General features: G+C 48.0%; 1 protein-coding gene and 1 non-coding gene across 2 annotated transcripts in view; one reads left to right on the top strand and one right to left on the bottom strand.

Moving 5' to 3' along the window:
• Positions 1-20,908, top strand: part of KCNH3 (potassium voltage-gated channel subfamily H member 3) — a 65,644-nt gene that overhangs the window by 20,930 nt on the left and 23,806 nt on the right. The window contains exons 2-3 of the mRNA XM_028711950.2: positions 15,804-16,037; positions 17,742-17,876. Of these exons, the coding sequence (XP_028567783.2) occupies positions 15,804-16,037; positions 17,742-17,876 (369 nt within the window). The remainder of the gene's footprint in view (positions 1-15,803; positions 16,038-17,741; positions 17,877-20,908) is intronic.
• Positions 9,200-9,336, bottom strand: LOC114593117 (small nucleolar RNA SNORA9). The gene has a single exon (XR_003705611.1). It is a non-coding gene; the product is annotated as a small nucleolar RNA SNORA9 (small nucleolar RNA).

Raw genomic sequence — 20,908 nt, 5'->3', positions numbered from 1 at the left:
AGCATGTGCATTTACCTCTCGCACACCCACACCCCAGCCCACCAATAGCAACTGTTCCCCTGAGCTGCGCTCCCCGACAGACTACTTTCCCTGAGTAGGCGAAGGGACATCGCAAGAGGAAGGAGCACACGGTGTCCTGGGGTATAAATAGCTCCAGCCGTGAGTTGTAACAATAGCTGCACCACCTGTGCTGGGAACAAGTTGCCTATATGCAGGAGGGGAGCTGGTGTCAGTTCTCCCCATCTCGCTGGCACATGCATACCCCCTGAAGGTATAGATTTAGTTGTGCACGTTGCTCCTACACAGAAGGAAAACTCTGAATTTCCTGTGCAAGGTCTGTGGCTTTGCATTACTCATTAGGCTAAGGGTACCATAGCATAAAGGGACGCGGGGGGCGCTGTGGGTTAAAGCCTCAGTGCCTAGGACTTGCCGATCGAAAGGTCGGCAGTTCGAATCCCCGCAGCAGGGTGCGCTCCCGTTGTTCGGTCCCAGTGCCTGCCAACTTAGCAGTTCGAAAGCACCCCCGGGTGCAAGTAGATAAATAGGGACCGCTTACCAGCGGGAAGGTAAACGGCGTTTCCGTGTGCGGCTCTGGCTCGCCAGAGCAGCAATGTCACGCTGGCCACGTGACCCGGAAGTGTCTCCGGACAGCGCTGGCCCCCGGCCTCTTGAGTGAGATGGGCGCACAACCCTAGAGTCTGTCAAGAATGGCCCGTACAGGCAGGGGTACCTTTACCTTTTTACCATAGCATAGAGTCCCAGTCCTATACTACAATGTTCTGATGCGAGCCTCAGCTGCCAGGGGCAATTTGTCTGCATAACAACAACAACAACAACAACAACAACAACAACAACAACAACAACAACAACAACAACAACAATATTTATTAATGCTCCACCCATCTGGCCAGGTTTCCCTAGCCACTCTGGGCGGATCCCAATTAAAAACACAATAAAACATCAAACATTTAAAACTTCCCTAAACAGGGCTGCCTTCAGATGTCTTCTAAAATTCTGATAGTTGTTTATTTCCTTGACATCAGGTGGGGGGAGGGCGTTCCACAGAGCGGGCACCACCACCAAAAAGGCCCTCTGCCTCGTTCCCTATAACCTCACTTCTCGCAGTGAGGAAACTGCCAGAAGGCCCTCAGAGCTGGACGTCAGTGTCCGGGCTGAACAATGGGGATGGAGGCGCTCCTTCAGGAAACGTACTGGGAGCCAAAGAAGGTCTTTCAGGACCAGTGTTAATATGGTCTCAGCGGCTATGCTCAGTCACCAGTCTAGCTGCCGCATTCTGGATTAGTTGTAGTTTCCCACAGCATGGGGGGGGGGGAGTGAGAAGCACCCCTGCCCTCTAGGGCCATGGCCCCAATCCAAATTGTTCCTCTCCCTCTGCTTCATTTACCCTTTTACAACACCAGAGGTCTGATCACAGGCTTCCCCCCAACTTATCTAGTTGCATTGTGAGGGTTATGCCTCAAGAATTTATACAGCTCCAAATTTGGCGACTATTCCCTTATTGGGGGATCCCTTTTGACTAGATTAATATGAACAGCTGAGATGGTTAACGGGTGCCTTGTATGGACACACCATTCATAGGAATGAGCTCATGTGTCACAGATGAGCAGCAAGGTAGAAAACTGCAACCTCAAGCAACATTTTCGAAGGAATGCCAAGGTGTGCATTGCAACCTCACCACCTGGTTGCAACATCAGAACTTTTCACACATTCTTTCTTTTTTTAAAAAAAAACCAAAACAAAACCATGATAGTTGAAGTACTTGTTGCTGCTCTTCGTTCACACGTGCCACAGCTTCTCTGAAGATGGCATTCACGTTAGGCATTTACTTTCTGCAATCCTGAGGACCGGAAACTTCATTTCAATCTATTTTCGACCAATCTGCCATTCTCTCAGTTTGAATCCCAGGGTGCATGATGCACGAATGTCAAGGAAAAGTATTACAGCAGCCAGGGCCGGCCCACCCACGAGGCAAGTTGAGGTGACGGACTCGGGCGGCAGGATCCACAGGGGCAGCAGATCTGGCCTCCAAGAAACCCAGCCACTGCCACCACGGCTGCAATGGCAGCAGGAGCTGCAGCACTCTCATTGGATGCCAGATCTGTCACCTAATTGGCAGCCCCACCCAATGCCTCTTCCACAGCGGCTCTTAGTGAATAGGGGGCACTGCTGGTCTTCCCCCACCCCTAGGGAGGAAATGGCAGGAGCTGCCCTCAGGGGTCCCCTGAGCTTTGTACCTGTCCAGAGTGATTCAGAACAGGCCACTTCCCCCCTCACGGTGGCCTTTGATTCCCAGTTCAACCATCAGGTCAGGTTGATTTGATTCTCACCTCTATTTGTTCCTGATGTATATCTTCATTCTCACCTTGTTCCCAGTGTACATCTTCCCTCCCTCTTCTTCCCTGATTGGAGGGGGCAATTCTGTGATTCACATCAGGTGCCAAAATATCTAACACCATCAGGCACAACTTCAGACCCTCCAAGTGTCCCTATTTTCCAGGGATGTCCCTGATTTAGATGAGCCACCCCGCTTTCTGATTTGATTCCAGAATGTCCTGCTTTTCCTTAATGGTTAAAGGGAACCCTGATCATTAGGTCCAGTTGTGGATGACTCTGGGGTTGCGGCGCTCATCTTGCTTTATTGGCCATGGGAGCCGGCGTACAGCTTCTGGGTCATGTGGCCAGCATGACTAAGCCGCTTCTGGCGAACCAGAGCAGTGCACGGAAACGCCGTTTACCTTCCCGCCGGAGCAGTACCTATTTATCTACTTGCACTTTGATGTGCTTTCGAACTGCTAGGTTGGCAGGGACTGAGCAACGGGAGCTCAACCGCTGACCTTCTGATCGGCAAGCCCTAGGCTCTGTGGTTTAACCCACAGCGCCACCTTAGGACGTCTCTATTTTCATTGGAGAAATATTGGAGTGTATGGTAGGGTGTCCCTATTTTCACTGGAGAAACGTTGGAGGGTATGGAGTTATCCGACCCTCGAGCCATCTGAAGGCAATCCTGTATAGTTGTTTTTTTAATGTTTAATGTTTGTTATGTTTTTATGTATGTTGGAAGCCACCCAGAGTGGCTGTGGCAACCCAGTCAGGTGTGCGGGTTATAATTAGTAAAATCATCATTATGGAATGGGACATACCTATTTTCATGGGAGAAATGTTGGAGGGCATGCAGCTTATGTTCTAATTTAGCAAATGCAGAGTAGTCCAAATCGCTGGCTGGTATTTTTGCAGTTCTTTTTGGCTCAACGTGCTGCAACGAGCATTGAATTGTCTCTGATGTTTCCCACCCTCTCACCCTAGCTGTATACAAATAGGCAATCAAGTTGTATTCCAAGCCAACGTATGGCGCAACTTCTGTCCAAAGAGCTTACAGTAGATGGGGAAGTCGGTGGGATGAGGGAGAGGCCAAATGAGCCCCCATGGTGGGGCAGTGGAGGGGGAAGCAGAGCCAGCATGACTAGGAATCTGCCCACAAGGAACGCAGTGGTCCTGCTGCAGTGAGGAGGCAGCCTGACTGCTGGAGGGGAGTGGTGCCAATGAAGGCATCTTGCCTGAAGCTGACACAGGAGTTGAGTGGCAGTGATGGCCAAAGGAAGGCACAAAGGGGGAAAAGAAGAGGGAAGTGGCTTCTTGCATTGGAAGCAGGGGAGTGCAGAGAATAGCTTGACAGGGAGAGGGAGAATAAAGGAGGCAGGTGTGTGCTGTGAAAGAGGAGGTCGTCGTGGCAGGGGCTTGCCGGAGATCCCAGCTCACACACTCTCTCAGGACCTCTGGAGATCCTTCGCTGCACCAGACCTGGTGACTCACAGCCATGCCTTTGACCCACCCCAGGAGGGGCCTTGCTAAACCCCTCGTTGCTGCTGCTGCTGCTGCTGCTGCTGCTTTTGGCTGCCTGCTCTGCTTGGAACTGAAAAAGCAAGAAAGAGGATTGCCAAGCGCACACTTGGTGGTGGTGGGGAAGCAGGGTCAACAGTAAGGTTAAGTACAAGGAGCCAACGGGCCGAGGGGGTCGCTGAGGGTGCCTGCTCCCCCTTTTGCTTTCGTCCGCTGCACTTAACCAGATAACTCCCCGAGGATCCCAGAAACCCGGCTGCTCTATAAATACCTAACCCATCCCACATTGCTAATAGTGAGTAACAACAGCAGGCAAATTACAGAGCAGGTCTCGGCGTTCTCGTAGGCACCAACTCAAGCAGATCTAACGGGTGCATGCGAAGCCTGAAATCTGCTGTCACCCTGGGTATAATTAGAGGGGAGAGAGGAGCTGGGGGAGCACAGTTAAAACAGCCAGGAGGAGGCGGAGGGGGGGGGGGCCTCCTGCCTGCCGCCACCACCCTGCCACCCCACGTCTTAATTGCCTTTTAATTTCAAAAGAGCTTGCAGCGCAGCTCGGTGCGATGTACAACAGAGCAGGAGGGAGGTGGGCCCTCGGAGCTGCGTGTTAAACAGCGATGCTCACACAAAGCAAGGCTGCCTTGAGGGTGAAGGGTGAGGGGCTGGGGTTGTGGCGCTGCACAGAGGGCCGGGCCAAAAGCGGGGAAGGAGGAGAGCGCTTGGAAAGAGCAGCCCAGGGTCTGATGCAACCATGGCAAGTTCACTTGGTGGCAGAGGGAGGGAGAGAGGGAGAGAGAGAAAGGCCTCGTTTCACCTTAACGAGAGAGCCGTCGTGTAGGCTGGCGCCTTTGCATGCTAAGGGCTGCGTGCCTTTTGAAATCTGGTGCAAGCACGGAACAAGAACGCAGAATGGCACTAGGCACAGAAATGCCTGGGAGCTGCAGTCTTTAGAAGCAGGTCTTTGCATAGCAAATCGGGGTTCCAAAAGAACATGAAACCCCAGGAATCATAGAATTGTAGAGTTGGAAAGAGATCCCGAGGGTCACCCAATCGATCTCAACAAGTGGTTACCCATCCAATTTGAAACCAGACTAGACCCTTGCAAATGTGCTAGCAGTTTTATCGCTGCACCACTAGGGTCGCCTGAGGAGAGGAGGGGCTTCATAATAATATTAATATTCATAATTTATTATTTATACCCTGCCCATCTGGCTGGGTTTCCCCAGCCACTCTGGGTAGCTCCCAGCAGAATATTAAAAACACAATAAAACATCAAACATTAAAAACTTCCCTAGGCAGGGCTGCCTTCAGATGTCTTCTAAAAGACAGATACAGTGGTACCTCGGGTTACAGACGCTTCAGGTTACAGACTCTGCTAACCCAGAAATAGTACCTCGGGTTAAGAACTGTGCTTCCGGATGAGAACAGAAATTGCACGGTGGTGGTGCAGCAGCAGCGGGAGGCCCCATTAACTAAAGTGGTGCTTCAGGTTAAGAACAGTTTCAGGTTAAGAACGGACCTCCGGAACGAATTAAGTACGTAACCAGAGGTACCACTGTAGTTGTTTATTTCCTTGATATCGGATGCGAGGGCGTTCCACAGGGAGGGTGCCACTACCCAGAAGGCCCTCTGCCTGGTTCCCTGTAACTTCACCCCTCACAGCGAGGGAACCGCCAGAAGGCCCTTGGAGCTGGACCTCAGTGACCACTGGACCTTCAGTGCTCCTTGCCCCTTCCCCCTAGCTAGCAGGAGCAGAATATTATTGAGAGCAAGCAAATCAGTTCAATTGCACTTCATCAGAGCAATGGTTGCAGAATCCAGCTTTTCCTGATACAGAGTTTGGGCTGCCCTTGGTACTAAACATCTGGGTGGTTTTTGTTTTGTTGTGAAGAACACAAGAGTACATGCAGCTGTGAAGTAAGGGACCCTGTGCCTTTTGGTGCAGGCTCTTTCTGCACCAGGGATCTTTCCCGGGCACTGAGATAAAGCCGCTGTCTCTTGGAAGGAGGGACTGCTATTTATAAAGCATTTCCTCATCTGGTGCTGTTGATTACAGCTGCAGCCGCAAGCATATAGGCAATTATAGGTAGCAGCCTAGGGCAATCATTTGTAAGGTTAGCACCTCTGTTGCAGCAGCAGATGGAATGGCCCTTCGCTGCAAAGTGCCACTCTGATGCAAAGAAGGAAGGAAGGATGGATTCATTCCTCTATAGACAGTGAAGTATTGGGAGGCTTGGCAGTGGGCGAAGGCAACCTAGCAGCATGTTGGGATGGGAGAAGTCCAATGAGAGATTTTAGTGAACAGTAGGAACCAATTCCCATAGAGGCTGCATGCACAGCTCATGACTTCCCCCAGAGAACCCTGGGACAGGGGTCAGCAACCTTTTTCAGCCGTGGACCGGTCCACCGTCCCTCAGACCATGTGGTGGGCCGGACTATATTTTGAATAAAAATAATGAACGAAATCCTAAGCCCCACAAATAACCCAGAGATGCATTTTAAATAAAAGGACACATTCTACTCGTGTAAAAACATGCTGATTCCTGGACTGCCCGTGGGCTGGATTTAGAAGGCGATTGGGCCGCATCCGGCCCATGGGCCTTAGGTTGCCTACCCCTGCCCTGGGAACTGTAGTTTAAGGGAATTGTAGCACCGTGTGTGGTAAACTAGAGTTCCAGGAGTCTTCAGGGAAAGTTGTGAGCTTTAAAGCATTTGGTGGGTGGCACTGTGGTCTAAATCACAGAGCCTCTTGGGTTGGCAGTTCGAATCCCTGCGATGGGGTGAGCTCCCGTTGCTCTGCCCCAGCTCCTGCCAACCTAGCAATTCGAAAGCACACCAGTGCAAGTCGATTAATAGGTACCGTTGTGGCAGGAAGGTAAACAGCGTTTCCATGCACTCTGGTTTCCGTCAGTGTTCCATTGCACCAGAAGTGGTTTAGTAATGCTGGCCTGGGTACTGCCTGGTTAGTGTGACCTGCAACAGGTCTGGTTCTCCATTTGCGAAATCCCCTCCCTGGGGAAGTGCATGTGTCTCCCATATTATTAACACTCATGGGGAATTTAGAAGGATCCCTGCTCATCCAGCAATTTGATGGCTGAGAGATGCTGTTCCTGGAATCCTTACCTTGAAATGCTTAGCTGTGAGCATATGTTGACTGATTTAAAACGTTTTTAGGTGTTCTTAATGTGTGGGGTTTAATAATAATAATAATAATAATAATAATAGAAAAGTCGTATTGTTTTGCTGGCTTGTTATTTGATGCCCTGGGCTCCTCCAAGAGGAAGGGGAGTTGGTAAGTAGTAATAATATTAATAATCATCATCATCCCCATAGGTATGTGTATTAATAATAATAATAATAATAATAATAATAATAATAATAATTTATTATACCCCACATATCTGGCTGGGTTTCCCCAGCCACTCTGGGCAGCTCCCAATAGAATATTAAAAACACCAAACACTAAAAACTTCCCTAAACAGGGCTGCAGCTCAGACTGACACTTCACGCACCTGACAACGTGGACTGTAACTCATGAAAATCAATGCCAATAATACATTTAAGGCGCAAGAAGACAAACAAGCGCACACACGCCATGCATTTAAATCACATCCAAAACCTATAGCTCCCCCCCTCCAATCCTGGAGACTGTAGTTTGTTAAAGGGTGCGGGGAATTGTAACTCTGCAAGGTGAAGCGAGTTCCCAGGATTCTTTGGGAGAAGACATGTGCTTTAAACGTATGGTGTGTACGCAGCCTTTGCTGTTTTTGCTGTAACTTGCACTAATCATCCAACCCCTATGGTATAGTGGTTGCAACCTATGAGGCTGAGTGAAAGGGTGGGAAAGGCAAACAGAAGTCATGGACTGGGTGGCTGGAATATAGTACTGGACGACGACGACATTGATTTACATGCTTTTGGCTGCAAACGTGGACTTCTGCCTTTATTCTGAGTGGATTTATTAGGACGGTAGCTGTACCAAGGGCCAGATACAGACCATCACGGCAGGCATCCCGGCAGAGTTATTTGTCTGTTATATGATGAAGGATCCTGCAGGAATCGAGAATTGTCAAACCTTCGGGCAGCAGTCAGATTTCTGTGACAGTTTCCAAATGCCCAGGACGTTTCTGTGATTTGCAAAACTGCCGAACTTGCAAGGACCGGCCTCGAAAATGCTATTTTTGGTTCCTTATTGCCCTCCCTTCCTGCTCTCGCAGTAGCCAAGATTTGAGGAAACTGGGTTGTGCTTTGCTTGGAGTGCGCTGGTGCCTCTTGAGATTGCCCCCTGGTGGGGCTGCCATTGTGAAGGGAAGGCCATTAACGACAGTGATGGCAAACAGGCAGGCTAATTGAAATAAGCAAGTTTGGAGAGAAGAGAGTCCTTCCAGCTGAATTGCAAGGAGGGAGGCTCTTCAGCAGTAGCTGAAACGTGGAGCAGGTGAGATGATACCTTCTATCGTACTGGCTTGCCTGTGGAATATGGAACAGAACGCAGGCTCCGGCGCTGTTCGGAATGAGGGTTTGCTGCAGGAGCCAGACAGATGTCACTCAGGTTTATAGAAAGGAGTGGGGTCCCTTAGATGTTTGGGGCAAGGGCACCTTAACTCGGAGCAGGGCCTTTAGTGTGGCTGCCTGTTTTGCGGAATAGCATTTCTGAGATTCGACAGGAGCCCACTCTCTGCATTTCTTCCCCTGTGTTGGCAAAATGACAGTTCCCCCAAGTGCCCAGCTCTGAAGTTTCCTTGCCTAGGCGTGCCCCTCCTGTTCTCCCAGGTTCTCCCTCCCCGTTGCGCAATCCCCACTACCTACCCCTCTGCCACCCAAAGATAGGTGGGCTGGCTTATTTAATTTAGTAGCTTTTTGTCTTCTTTGGAGCATCCTGAAGACTCCTGTTTTTCCAAGTACTTGCGGCTTTATCAGTTGTTAGGTGAGCTAGATGAAAAACTTGTATCATTGCGCTTTATTAACTTTGCTAGGGGAGAGAATGGGGACGCGGGTGGCGCTGTGGGTTAAACCACAGAGCCTAGGACTTGCTGATCAGAAGGTCAGTGGTTCGAATCCCCGCGATGGGGTGAGCTCCCGTTGCTTGGTCCCTGCTCCTGCCAACCTAGCAGTTCGAAAGCACGTCAAAGTGCAAGTAGATAAATAGGTGCTCTGGTTCGCTAGAAGTGGCTTAGTCATGCTGGCCACATGACCCGGAAGCTGTACACCGGCTCCCTCGGCCAATAAAGCGAGATGAGCGCCACAACCCCAGAGTCGGCCACGACTGGACCTAATGGTCAGGGGTCCCTTTACCTTTACCTTTTTTAGGGGAGAGAAACCATAACTCTTTTTTTTCCCCGCTTGTCTGAGATTTCTATAACCTCACCCCCAAGACAGAGCAGTGGGAGGCCTCAAACGTCACAGATTTGCTCTTGCAAGCGCTACAGGAATGATCAGGGTCATGGGCACGACCGAGCCACGCTGGAAGGCTTGCGGGGAGAAACCATAACTCTTGGTAGCAAAGCACCTGCATTACATATTGAAGGTCCATGGTACCTGGCCTCTTCAGGTGGTGGGAAGAAGGAGAAGGAGAAGGAGAAGGAGAATTTATTCTTTATACCCCGCCCATCTGTTTAGGTTTCCCCAGCTACTCTAGGCAGTTCCCAACAGAATATTAAAAACACAATAAAACATCACACATTAAAAACTTCCCTAAACAGGGCTGCCTTCAGATTTCTTCTAAAAGTCAGATAGTTGTTTGTTTCCTCAACATCTGATGGGGGGGGGCATTCCACAGGGTGGGTGCCAATACCGAGAAGGCCCTCTGCCTGGTTCCCTGTAGCTTCACTTCTTGCAGGGAGGGAACCGCCAGAAGGCCCTCAGAGCTGGACCTCAGTGTCTGGGCTGAATGATGGGGTGGAGACGCTCCTTCAGGTAGGGCTGGGAATGTCCCCTTCCTGAAACCTTGGAAAGCCGTTCTTGCAGACCATAATAGTGAGCTAGTTGGACCAATGCTCTGACTCAGTATATGTCAGTTTCCTATGTTCCTAGTTTGGGTTTTGCTTTATTTTGTACCCTGCTAATCTTTCACCCCACACACCTTCCTTCCTTCATTATTTTTCAAATTAACTTTTTTTATTATTTTGGATAATAAAAGAGGTTGTCTGGTTGCTTTAGGTCACTGTGGTTTTATCTCCCATGAACCAGGCTGCTTGGGCAACACACTCTAAAGTTTGAGCAAACAGGGAGTCAGAATAAGGTGGGCTAATTCTTCTTTCCAGTGATGATGGAGAGAGTCTGCTGGCTGTTTCTCAGTTCCCATAACAAAAACCTGAAGGCTGTGGATGTCCCTGAAGCCTGCAAGTTTAGGGAGTTATAAACAGGCTGATGGCAGTACTGCTTAAGGGCTGAAGATGTGGGTAGTGCTTTTACCTGCTCACAGAGTAAGGATGCCCCCAGTAGTCTCCATAGCAGGGGCATATTCAGCTACAGGGAATCAGGCAGAGGGCCTTCTTGGTAATGGCACCCACCCTGTGGAACACTCTCCCATCAGATGTCAAGGAGATGAGTAACTATAATTTATAAACCCTTAGAAGGCATCTGAAGGCTGCCCTGTATAGGGAAGCTTTTAAATGTGTAATGTTTTACAGTGGAACCCAGTTGTTAAATGTCTCCATTGACGCACGTTTTGGCTTTCAAACACTGAAAACCCGGAAGTAACTGCTTCGGTTTTCCAACGACTTTCAGAAGCTGAACATACCTCACAGCTTCTGTGTTGAGTTTGCCTATTGTATTGAGGCTTCAGCTTTCAGTTTTTGGTTTTTGAACATTTCGGGAGTCGAACGGTCTTCCAGAACGGATTACATTCGAAAACCGAGATTCTGTTTTTATATATGTTGGAAACCACCCAGAATGTCTGGGGCAACCCAGTCAGATGAGTTGGGGTATACGGTAAATAATAAAATTGTTGTTGTTGTTGTTACAAGCTTACACCAGGTTATTGGGCTTGATTGGTGAGGATGCTGAGAAGCCCCTGAAAAAGATCCTTAAAACACACATACCCCTCATAGAACTACAATTCCCAGAGTTCCACGAGGACCGGAGATAATTCTGGAGCCAGTTTAAGTCTCTAGCCCTAATGTATCACGAGAGGACCCTTATCTGCAGGTCCTGCCCACAAGAGAGTCTGCTCCACATGTGTGTTCCTGGAAACAGCTCAGTTGCACTGTGTCACGGCTGGTTGCCTGACCCTCTCTCTCCCTTCCCTGGTGTCTCATTGCCTTGGTACCCACACAACATCTCCTCAGAGGTTTGAGATGAGCACATCTTGCCTACAGGTTCAGGGATAAGCTCTCCCTTTGGTGTGGAGTCGAGGAGGGACAGGAGAGGCCCGATTTCAGAGGGATATGAAATTAGCAACGTCTGAACTGTTCTAGGAGATATGGCAAGGGAGAAGGTTGAAATAAGGAGTGTTAAGAGAGGTGTAAAATAATAATTCAGGAACACAGAAAGCTGCCTTTTACTGGGTCAGGTGATTTATCCATCCAGTGCTGCCTGCACTGACTGACGGGGATTCTTAACAGGGTTTAAGGCAGGGGACTTCCCCAGACCTATCTAGAAATGCCAAGGTTTGATCTTGCTGGCTTTGCTCTGCTCCCTTGGGCTTGGGAGAATTCTGCTTTGAGCCTTGGAGAAGCAGGTCTGTTGGTGTTGGTCTCCTTGTCAGGGGTGCCAACTTGAATAAAATATTGAATAAAAATAAAATATAACACGATGGGGCATACCCACCCCATTTGAATGGCAATGTCCATCAACTCGGGGGGGCTGGCCCCCTCAAATATTTTATTTGGGGACGTCGAAGGGACCTCTCCCCAGTCTTTTGGAAATGCAGCATTATTTCTAGGTTCTAAGGTTTGCTTTGGAAATAGATGGGAAACTTCTAGCTACTAAAAAACATTTTTTGTTTAGGCAACCCTATCCAGATGTATAGACTGTTGTTGTGTGTTTTAATCTGGTGTCAGCTGATTGCTGGTTTTAATTATTTTTGAATGTTGTGAATAGTCATTTTTAACTTCTTTTTAACATATACTTTTATTGTTCTGCTCTTTCCGTAAACCACTTTGGGGTCGTATTACAATAAAGCGTTATGTAGATTATTATTTTTTAAGTATTTTTTATTAAAGATTTCTTGGTTTCCAAAAGTATGTGCAATGTCTCTTTTTTCAGGTTACATTTTCTACAGATCAGTTTCATTTGTTATGTAGATACAGTGGTACCTCGGGTTAAGTACTTAATTCATTCCGGAGGTCCGTTCTTAACCTGAAACTGTTCTTAACCTGAAGCACCACTTTAGCTAATGGGGCCTCCTGCTGCTGCTGCACCGCCGGAGCACGATTTCTGTTCTTATCCTGAAGCAAAGTTCTTAACCCAAGGTAATATTTCTAGGTTAGCGGAGTCTGTAACCTGAAGCGTATGTAACCTGAAAGGTATGTAATCCGAGGTACTACTGTATTGTGAAATCAGTCAATCAATTAAACAAACTCCGCTTTAAAGCAGAGAGCAAGTGCTTAATCCTTTCCCTGCCAGCTGTTTCCCCTTTTAAACCCAACCCCCTCAAACTGCTTTTCTCTCTGTAGGGGAGCCTTCCTTTACTCCTGATTGTCCACTTCTGGGTTCCACACAAACTTGTGTAATGTGTAGTCTGGCCTTTGACAAACAGAAAGGCTTGGGTAGTTATGAATGCCAAATCAACTAATCACCTTCACCTAGCAACTTTCAGTGCTTATAAACCAGGGGTCAGCAAACTTCTTCAGCAGGGGGCCGGTCCACTGTCCCTCAGACCTTCTGGGGAGCCGGACTATATTTTGGAGTGGGGGGGGGATGAATGAATTTCTACGCCCCACAAATAACCCAGAGATGCATTTTAAATAAAAAGGCACATACTACTCATGTAAAAACACGCTGATTCCCGGACTGTCTGCGGGCTGGATTGAGAAGGCAAGTGGGCCGCATCCGGCCCCCGGGCCTTAGTTTGCCTTCCCATGCTATAAACCTTCCTATATTAATGGGTTCGCTCACTCGGGTTTTAGGCATGACCTGGTGTGTGTCTTAAATTGGTTTGTCCCGTTCCCCTGCTGTTTGTAAACTGCCCCACTGCCAACCCTCTTTTCCACACACCCCGCCCCCTTTATTCTGCTGTAGCCACTAGGCCTCACTCTTCTGCCTGTTCTGGCAAAGCCCTCGCTCTTTCATCATCCTCCTCACCAAACAGCCTTCTCTAGGATCCATTTCCAGCATCCCACCTCCACACAGACTGATCCTCTGGATATAGTAGGGAGAAAGAAAAATGCCACTCCAGCACCATTCCTATTCAAATCTATGCAAATGAATCCAGGCGGCCGGGTGGGGGGAGAGGGGGGCGGGCTCTGGCTCTCCACTGGTGAGAAGTTGGGGGTTTGAGTCCAGATGCTGCAGGCGATGACTAACTCTGCATGGAACAAACAGGGTAAAAATAGTCAGAAACTGGGGATGTACCAGATGGTGCCAACTCCTGGGGAGACGGTGGGGAAGAGGAACTAGGAATGTTGACTCCCCCTCCCCTCCCTTCCACCCCATACTGGGCATCTGGAGGATGGGACATGATAAAGCATTTTTACATTCCCAACTCCATTCTGCGTCTATGGTTCCTCAACGCACCTTCTTCCTTTCCATTGCCAGGTTATTTCCCCACTCTTTCCTGACGCCAGTGTTTCGTGAATGCTTGCATTCCTAACCTTGCGAGCCTAACCTTTTGATTCCTAACCTTGAGATTCCTAACCTTGAGAGCCAGTGTGGTGTAGTGGTTAAGAGCGGTAGACTCGTAATCTGGTGAACCGGGTTTGCGTCTCCGCTCCTCCACATGCAGCTGCTGGGTGACCTTGGGCCAGTCACACTTCTTTGAAGTCTCTCAGCCCCACTCACCTCACAGAGTGTTTGTTGTGGGGGAGGAAGGGAAAGGAGACTGTTAGCCGCTTTGAGACTCCTTCGGGTAGTGATAAAGCGGGATATCAAAGCCAAACTCTTCTCTTCTTCTTCTTCTTGCACAGCTCCCCAGGTCCCCTTCCAACAGTACCAGGACTTTCCTGCCTTGCCACTGGTGCCGCTCCCTATATCTCACTCAGCCGTGCATTTTCAGTAGTTTCAGTGTTTATGCACCGAACAGACGTGCTCCTTTTCTTGCACGTGTTGCACCATGAATCCGTTTCTGATGATCGCTGTTGAAATCCAGAGCTGGTTGCATTTCGCTGTGGTATGTGCAAACAGTTGAAAAGAGGTGTGTCGTCGCAATGCCATGCATTGTGAGAGTCAATGATGGCTTGGTGTCTGTGCAGTATGCACAGTGTGGGTGGCGCTGTGGTCTAAACCACTGAGCCTCTTGGGCTTGCTGATCAGAAGGTCGGCGGTTCGAATCCATAGCTGTCACCCTTCCCTTTTTTTGCGGGAAATTCCCTTATTCCAGCGCCGTTTCCAGCTGCTTCCTGCTGCTATCCCGGATTGTTAGATATCCCATAGGCTGTCCCCGGGACAGGTGAGGCTGCTGATCCCTTGTTTTCAAATCTGAAAGTTGACAGCTATGTTTGAATCCCCGCGACAGGGTGAGCTCCTGTTGCTCTGTCCCAGCTCCTGCCAACCTAGCAGTTCGAAAGTATGACAGTGCAAGTAGATAAATAGGTACCCTTGTGGCAGGAAGGTAAACGGCATTCCCGTGCGCTCTGGTTTCCATCACGGTGTCCCATTGAGCCAGAAGCAATTTAGCCATGCTGGCCACATGACCCTGAAAGCTGTGTGTAGACAAACGCCGGCTTCCCAGCCTGAAAGCGAGACGAGCACCGCAACCCCATAGTCGCCTTTGACTGGACTTAACCATCCAGGGGTCCTTTACCTTTGCCTTTTTATAGTTGAGCCCTTAGTTCAAATATTCAGCTGAGAGCCATGGAGTGTTTACATCATCAAGCAATGAGATGAGATCTGGGGGTTTCCATGTGTTTTATTGTGCATTCATTATTTGTGCTCATGAATGGATAGTTCCGTTGGTTAGAGCGTGGTGCTGATATTGTGTCAAGAACATGTTGCAGAATATGCCCACAATTAAACACCATAGATTTTGACCTATAAAGCCTTAAATGGCTCAGGACTGCAATACCTCAAGGATCGCTACTTTCCATATGAATCGACCCGGACCCTGAAATAAATAAATAAATAAATAAATAAATAAATAAATAAATAATTAATAATAATAATAATAATAATTTATTATTTATACCCGCCCATCTGGCTGAGATTCCCCAGCCACTCTGGGCGGCTCCCAGTACAGCATTAAATATTAAAAACTTCCCTTAAGATGTCTTCTGAATGTCAGGTAGTTGTTTATCTCTTTGACATCTGATGGGAGGGCGTTCATCATCATCTGAGGTCCTCCTTCGTGTGCCCACTCCTCAAGAGGTCCAGAGGGTGGCAACACAAGAACGGGCCTTCTCTGCAGTGGCTCCCCCATCTGTGGAATGCTCTCCCCAGGGACGTTCGCCTGGCACCTTCATTACACACCTTTGGGCGCCAGGCAAAAACGTTCCTTTTTAACCAGGCCTTTGGCTGACCTAATCAACAACCTATACCCTTTAAAATGTGGCTCTTTTAGGGGGGGATGTTATTGGATTACTGTATTGTTTTTATTTTTATTTCATATATTGTGACCTTTTGTGAAATGCCCTGAGACCTCTGGTTATAGGGTGGTATATAAATTCAATAAACAACAACAACAACAGCCTGGAAGGGCCCCAAGTGGTGTGAATGCCAGACCAAAGGCTAAGGAGTAATGACTTGCCCGAGTAATTCTTTGGCTTAGGTGGCAAGTTCTTGAACTAAGATCTTTGCCAGAATCAAAGTCACCCAGTAGGCATCTCTCCCTCCCTCTCTCTCTCTTGCAGACAGCAATTTTGTACTGGGCAATGCCCAAGTCCGTGGCGCCTTCCCTGTGGTCTACTGTTCCGATGGCTTCTGTGAACTGACCGGCTTCTCCCGGGCTGAGGTCATGCAGCGCTGCTGTGCCTGCAGCTTCCTCTATGGACCTGACACCAGCGAACTCGTACGCAACCAGATCCGCAAGGCGCTGGACGAGCGCAAGGAATTTAAGGCGGAGCTCATCCTCTACAGGAAAAGCGGTGAGTCCTTTTCTCACGGAAGGGGCTGCCCCGGTAAGGGCCGCGTGGCTCTGTGGGGCGTAGCGGGGAGGTGTCTCTCGTATGTTGTAGTGTAGAAGGCTGAAGTCTGGGGCGGGTTGCTGGTCTGGTCATTTCACAGCAGCAAAGTGGAGCCTTGGGTGTGGGATGATATAGAAAGCAGACCATCTTTCCCAATAGTGACTGCTCTGGCTGGCAACAGCTCTCCCATCATCTGCTACCTGCCCCTTTCTTTAAATTCCAGGGATTGGAGCTCCTTCATGCAAAGTACTGACCCCTGACCCCTTTCCCAGTGTGATTTTTCCATCTCTCCTATATGTCCCGGCAATTAGGGTTGTCATGTGTTCACTTTTTCCAGGACATGTCCTCTTTTTCATGTCTATGTAAAAAAGTCGTCATAGCAATCCCTAGTTAAAAGTAGAAGTCGAATGTGTCCTTTTCCTCCCTTTTTTTTTTGCTCTTCAAATTTTGTCAACCCCACCTGGCGTGCACATTGCTCATTTGAAAAGTGTACCAGGAGGGAGCAATTGGAAGATGAGAGAGTTTGGGGGGGTTGCATGTATGCGCATACGCATATGCATGCGCAAACATGAATGCTCCTTTGCAATTGTTTCTTTATAAATTCTGCATGCTGAGAGTTACTTCCTTCATACATAATGGGTTTTTTTTTAATGTACACTAAAGATGGTTTAGGTCAGGGGGTGGGGAACCAGGCTGATTGGCTGAGGCTGATGGGAGTTGGAGTCCAGCAAAATCTGGAGGGCTGCAGGTTCCCCACCCCTAATTAAGAGCATACCTTGCAAAGTAAGGCATGTGCACAGCAAAATGCTGTTCCACACACCTGTGTCAGGTAGGTTTTCAGGAGTAGGAGAGGCCCAGTTAGATGCAATCCAGGGTTGGGATATTGGACCAGGGGATGTGGGTGGCGCTGTGGTCTAAACCACTGAGCCTCTTGGGCTTGCTGATCAGAAGGTCGGCGGTTTGAATCCCAGCGACGGGATGAGCTCCCGTTGCTCTTTCCCACCTCCTGCCAACCTAGCAGTTTGAAAGCATACCAGTGCAAGTAGATAAATAGGTACCACTGCGGCGGGAAGGTAAACGGCGTTTCCGTGCACTCTGGTTTTTGTCACAGTGTTCCTTTATGCCAGAAGCAGTTTAGTCATACTGGCCACATGACCTGGAAAGCTGTCTGTGGACAAACACCGGCTCCCTCGGCCTGAAAGCGAGATGAGTGCCACAACCCCATAGTTGCCATTGACTGGACATCCAGGGGTCCTTTACCTTTTACCTATTGGACCAGGCATTCCAGTAATGGCAAGAAAGAGTAGGTGAGGCTCAGACAGGCTGTTTAGCAGCTCTTCTCAAACCCTAAGGTCTCCAAGGGGAGAGAAGGTGAAAGGCAAGGCAAGGCAATTGACCCATCTGTCCAAGTAGAGTCTCCTCTGTTCTGTAATCTAGGGGCTCCCAAGCTGAGGTGTGTTTTCATCCATGGTCCACGGCACGTCTGCGAAGAGCACTTACAATTTCAATTCTACAGGATTCAAACTGTAGTTCAATAAACTGCAATGCAGCCAAATACAATGATCAATAGAATACAATGAAAACCCATGCAGCATCTAGCACAGTGCATTACAATTGCTAAAACTGTTATTATCATCTGACAAACAAGACTGCTTGTCTCCTTAGGTGTCCCCTTCTGGTGTCTCCTGGATGTGGTGCCTATCAAGAATGAAAAGGGAGAAGTGGCTCTTTTTTTAGTCTCCCACAAAGACATCACAGAGACCAAGAGCAGAGCATCTGCGGACAACTGGAAGGAAGGAGGTGAGGAGACACGGAGCAGAGATTTATTGTCCCATGGGCAGGTCATTTTAGAGAGTGAAACTTGCCGATTTCTTCAGCCAGGGGTCTTAAAAATAAGTTGTTGGGTGAAGTTACAGATAGGTAGCCGTGTTGGTCTGCCATAGTCAAAACAAAAAAAATTCCTTCCAGTAGCACCTTAAAGACCAACTAAGTTAGTTCTTGGTATGAGCTTTCGTGTGTGTATCTGAAGAAGTGTGCATGCACACGAAAGCTCATACCAAGAACTAACTTAGTTGGTCTTTAAGGTGCTACTGGAAGGAATTTTTTTTGTTTTGTTGGGTGAAGTCCCATATGCTCAGAGACTTTGAGCCTGTTCATTGGGGGATATAGGAAGCCCAGAGCACTTGTTCTTTAGATGTCCCTTTTATGAAGAGGCACTGCTGGTGAGGCTCGCTGACCTCCTGGAAAAGCAAAATTTAGACCTTTTCCTGTTAGGCAAAGATCATAAGACAACCCGGATGGCTGCCAGATTCTGTGTACAGATCTGTAGGTGCAGACCATCCCCCGACTCAAACTAGTTTGTTAAGAAAATCCCCAAACTCGGTTCCATGGGTGATTCTGGCTCATCTCTCTGTGGTAGCTTATCTTAAAGTTTTAAGTGTCTATACGCTTATCGCATTTATAAATTTTTAATTTATTGTTGTACATTGTTTTAAATGTTTGTTTTCCTTCTGGGATTGTACCCCTAAGTGTGTTTTATAAACTGGTCTCCGACCGTAATATAAAAATATATATAAAGTTGTTGGGTGTGAGGAATTCAAATCTGCGGTTATTTTTTTGTGACTGGAGAACATTTAGCTTGGTAAGTCTTCGTTTGATGAAGAAGCACATAAACTGCTTTTAAAAAACAATTTGTTACTGCTTTTTAAACAAATACAAGAAGCACTAAACAACTTATCCAGCAGTACATCTTAATGGTGTTTGCTTTATCCATTGTCTCTAGACATGTTCAACATATTACTTAATGTAACCGCTCCACTGAGAATATTGAGTGGTTGGTGTATTGATTTTGGTCATTAGTATAGTTAAAGAAAGGGGTCCATGTTTCTTGGAAGGTATCTCTATTCATTGTGCCTTCAATTGTCCTCCTGTGTCTGGTGAAACGCTCAGACATTGCTGTATCCCAGATATTATTTTCCTATAGGTTCAGGGGTATTTCAGTCTGGCTCTTCTACTGCTGAGCTATCGCTAATCGTGCTGCAGTCAATAAGAAATAAACTGCATTTGGGAGACCATAGAATTTTAATTTTGCCTTCTGAAAATGTCAGGTAATGTGAAATAATAATAATAACAGCAACAACAAGAAGTAAATAAAATAATATTAATATGTAATACAACTGCAAGTACTCTGCAATCATTTCAAATGATTTCTGTGCAATTTGAGAAACATTTTACTTACCAAGCAAAATTAAATTATATTCATTTGACACAAATATCTTCTGAATTCCCAAGTCATGTCACAATTTCTTTGCACCCTTCATTTTTGGAATTCAGAAGCTGAAAAATTCAACACACCCGAATTGGGCTACGCCGGGGTAGCTAACACAATGCCTTCAGGATGCTGCTGGACTACAAATCCCATCATCCCTGACCATTGGCCATGCTGGCTGAGACTGATGGGAGTTGTAGTCCATCGACATCAGGAGAGTACCACATCCCCAAGCCATGGTTGGACCAGAGAGGCCTGAGAGCTCTTAGAGATTGTGTGATGGAGAAAGGTCATATTTCAGTAGCTGGTAGAGAGAGGAAATCCTAGGGAAATTGCTGATGTGGGGAGTGTATCCCACACCATCCCCTATATTTTCCTGTGCCTTTACATCTTTAGCAGGGCTTCATGTGAGATAATTATAGCCGATTTCCTTCCTTCTGACTACCAAAACATGCTGCCATTTTTAGCCCGCAATTCTAAAAGTGAGAGACAAGCATTCCTTGAACAGATGCTAAAGAAGGTGTGAATAAGGACAGGTAAGGAGGAGGAGGAGGAGACAGACAGACAGACAGAGAAAATAAATAAAAAATACTGCTCCAAATAACTTGCAACTTTACCAGTAGAACCCTCCAGATACACACACACACACTGCAACTCCCCCTCCCACACAGTCCCAGGCCTGGCTCCTGTGCCTTTAATAGCAGCGCGACAGGCAGAGATTCAGCAGGTGAAGTTTGTTCCGCCCTGTGGAATGCCCTCCCATCAGATGTCAAAGAAATTAACAACTATCTGACATTTAGAAGTCATCTGAAGGCAGCCCTGTTTAGGGAAGTTTTTCATGACTTTTCATGTATTTTTAATCTTTTGTTGTAAGCCGCCCAGAGTGGCTAGGGAAACCCAGCCAGATGGGCGGGGTAGAAATAATAAATTATTATTATTGTTATACCTACATCTTTCTGCTGGGAAAAACAGCTCTGTTTGGGTTCCCTGACCACAGTGAAGTGGGAACCCTGTTTATTTGGTGTATCACGGCACATGCAGTGGTGAAAAGGTGGACTTGCGTTAAGTACCGTATTTTTCGCTCTATAAGACACACTTTTTCCCCTTCAGAAATTAAGGGGAAATGTGTGTGCGTCTTATGGAGCGAATGCAGGCTCCTTGGCTACAAGCAGGCAATAGCAACGCGAAGCCTCCGAAGCGCAGAGGGAGAGCTCCCCCCGCGCTCCAGAGGCTTCAGGCAGCTATCTGCAAGCCTTCGGAGCGCAGCAGGAGTTCCCGCTGCACTCCGAAGGCTTGTGGATAGCCGCCTGAAGCCTGGAGAGGTAGAGGGGTCGGTGCACACTGATCCCTCTTGCTCTCCAGGCTTCGCTTCGCGGGAGAGGCGCTGCACAGTTTTCCCTCTCTGCGCAGCGCCCCTTCAGCGAAGCGGGAGGAGAAATGGAAGGGGCTCCGTTTCTCCTGCCACTTTGCTGAAGAGGCGCTGAGCAGAGAGGGGGAGAATTTTTTTCCCCTGTTCTCCCCCTCCTATGGTCCAATGCGTCCTATAGAGCGAAAAATACGGTAA

Source organism: Podarcis muralis, chromosome 2 (assembly GCF_964188315.1).
Source record: "Podarcis muralis chromosome 2, rPodMur119.hap1.1, whole genome shotgun sequence".
NCBI classification, from domain to species: domain Eukaryota; kingdom Metazoa; phylum Chordata; class Lepidosauria; order Squamata; family Lacertidae; genus Podarcis; species Podarcis muralis.
The sequence above is the reverse complement of the archived record's forward strand: the minus strand, read 5'-3'. Positions and strand labels throughout refer to the sequence as shown.